The sequence below is a fragment of the Sinocyclocheilus rhinocerous genome, unplaced genomic scaffold (assembly GCF_001515625.1).
Source record: "Sinocyclocheilus rhinocerous isolate Xijiao unplaced genomic scaffold, SAMN03320098_v1.1 scaffold22155, whole genome shotgun sequence".
Classification (NCBI taxonomy): Eukaryota; Metazoa; Chordata; class Actinopteri; order Cypriniformes; family Cyprinidae; genus Sinocyclocheilus; species Sinocyclocheilus rhinocerous.
Genome location: NW_015644609.1, coordinates 1,360 through 2,697, shown reverse-complemented (window position 1 = coordinate 2,697; position 1,338 = coordinate 1,360). Strand labels below are relative to the sequence as shown.

The 1,338-nt window shown below is 40.0% G+C and overlaps 1 protein-coding gene across 1 annotated transcript in view; it reads left to right on the top strand.

The window, feature by feature from the left end:
- Window positions 1-535: 535 nt before the first annotated feature.
- LOC107758349 (fragile X mental retardation protein 1 homolog) overlaps window positions 536-1,338 on the top strand; it is a 1,883-nt gene continuing 1,080 nt past the window's right edge. Inside the window, exon 1 of the mRNA XM_016576061.1 lies at window positions 536-840. Within this exon, the coding sequence (XP_016431547.1) occupies window positions 790-840 (51 nt within the window). The 5' untranslated portion in view covers window positions 536-789. The remainder of the gene's footprint in view (window positions 841-1,338) is intronic.

Below are 1,338 nucleotides of genomic sequence, written 5' to 3'. Positions count from 1 at the left end.
ATTATTGTGATGTTTTTATCAGCTGTTTGGACTCTCATTCTGACGGCACCCATTCACTGCAGAGGATCCACTAGCGAGCAAGTGATGCAACATTTCTCCATATGAGGAAACAAACTGACCTATATCTTGGATGGCCTGAGAGTGAGTAAATGTTCACTTTTGGGTGAACTATTAATTTAAGGACGCTTAAAATGTAGGTATTTATTTATTTATTTTACAACTTTGGGTAAAAGCCATTATTGCGCACATTTATGTAAATTTCAAATTATATAAATTAAATTGAAAACCCAACTTTAGGGTGTAATGGTTGTTATTTAAATGTGTTGTATAATTGTTGTTGATCAATGAAAAAAAAAGTAGTAATGGGAAAGGGGAATTTTTAATTAATTAATTAATTTACTTACTTATTTTAATATAATTGTATTTTTAGGTATAGATTTTTAGGGGGGAAATACATAACATAAATACATCATTCCAGAAAATGCGTGCAGAAGAAGTGAAGCCGATGTTTGTCACGTGACGGGGGCGTGTCCTCTCGAGTGAAGGGAAGCGGGCCCGTGTCACGTGACGGGGGAAATAGGGAGGCTCTTGTGTTTACATCAATGCATTCAACAGCGGCTGCTGCAGAGCGTCTACACATCAATGTTTTGCTTTCATTTCTTTAAAAACGAGCACGATCATCGGTACACACGGCAGTTCCGACCGCGTCCGGGCGTAGCGCCGCTGTGCGATAAAGAGAGAGCGCCTCTGCTGCAGCTGTGATCGGTTGTGTATTAGATTACTGGCGTCATGGACGAGCTCGCGGTGGAAGTGCGAGGAGCGAGCGGAGCTTTCTACAAGGTGGGCTTCAGATCTCGTGCTGTATGCCTCCTGTGTGAGTGTCTAACTCACCTGATGATGAAAATAGTGTTTGGAAAATATGATTCAGTCCGTCGTGAACGCAGATCTCAATGCACGATGGTGCAGTAGGCCCAGTCTGCCTATAACACAAGGCCTCTTCGACGAGTGTTTGCGTGAACAGGCTTTAAACATTCATCGCAATAATTTGATAGCATGCATATTATTAATGCATATCGGCTGTGTTGACACCAGAATGTGACAGTGTGCTGGCTCGGCTCGGTTCTGTTCGGATGTGTGTATAGTGAACCGAGTCCTCCACTTAATGATTTAAATGTATTTCATTGTACATAATAAAAACATCTTTATGGCTCTAGACCTAATGGAAATGGTATTAATAGTAATTCATATTTTTCCTGAATGTTTTCAAATGCCATCATCCATACGTTCTAGGCAACGAAGTTATGATATGTGTGTATATATATATATATATATATATCT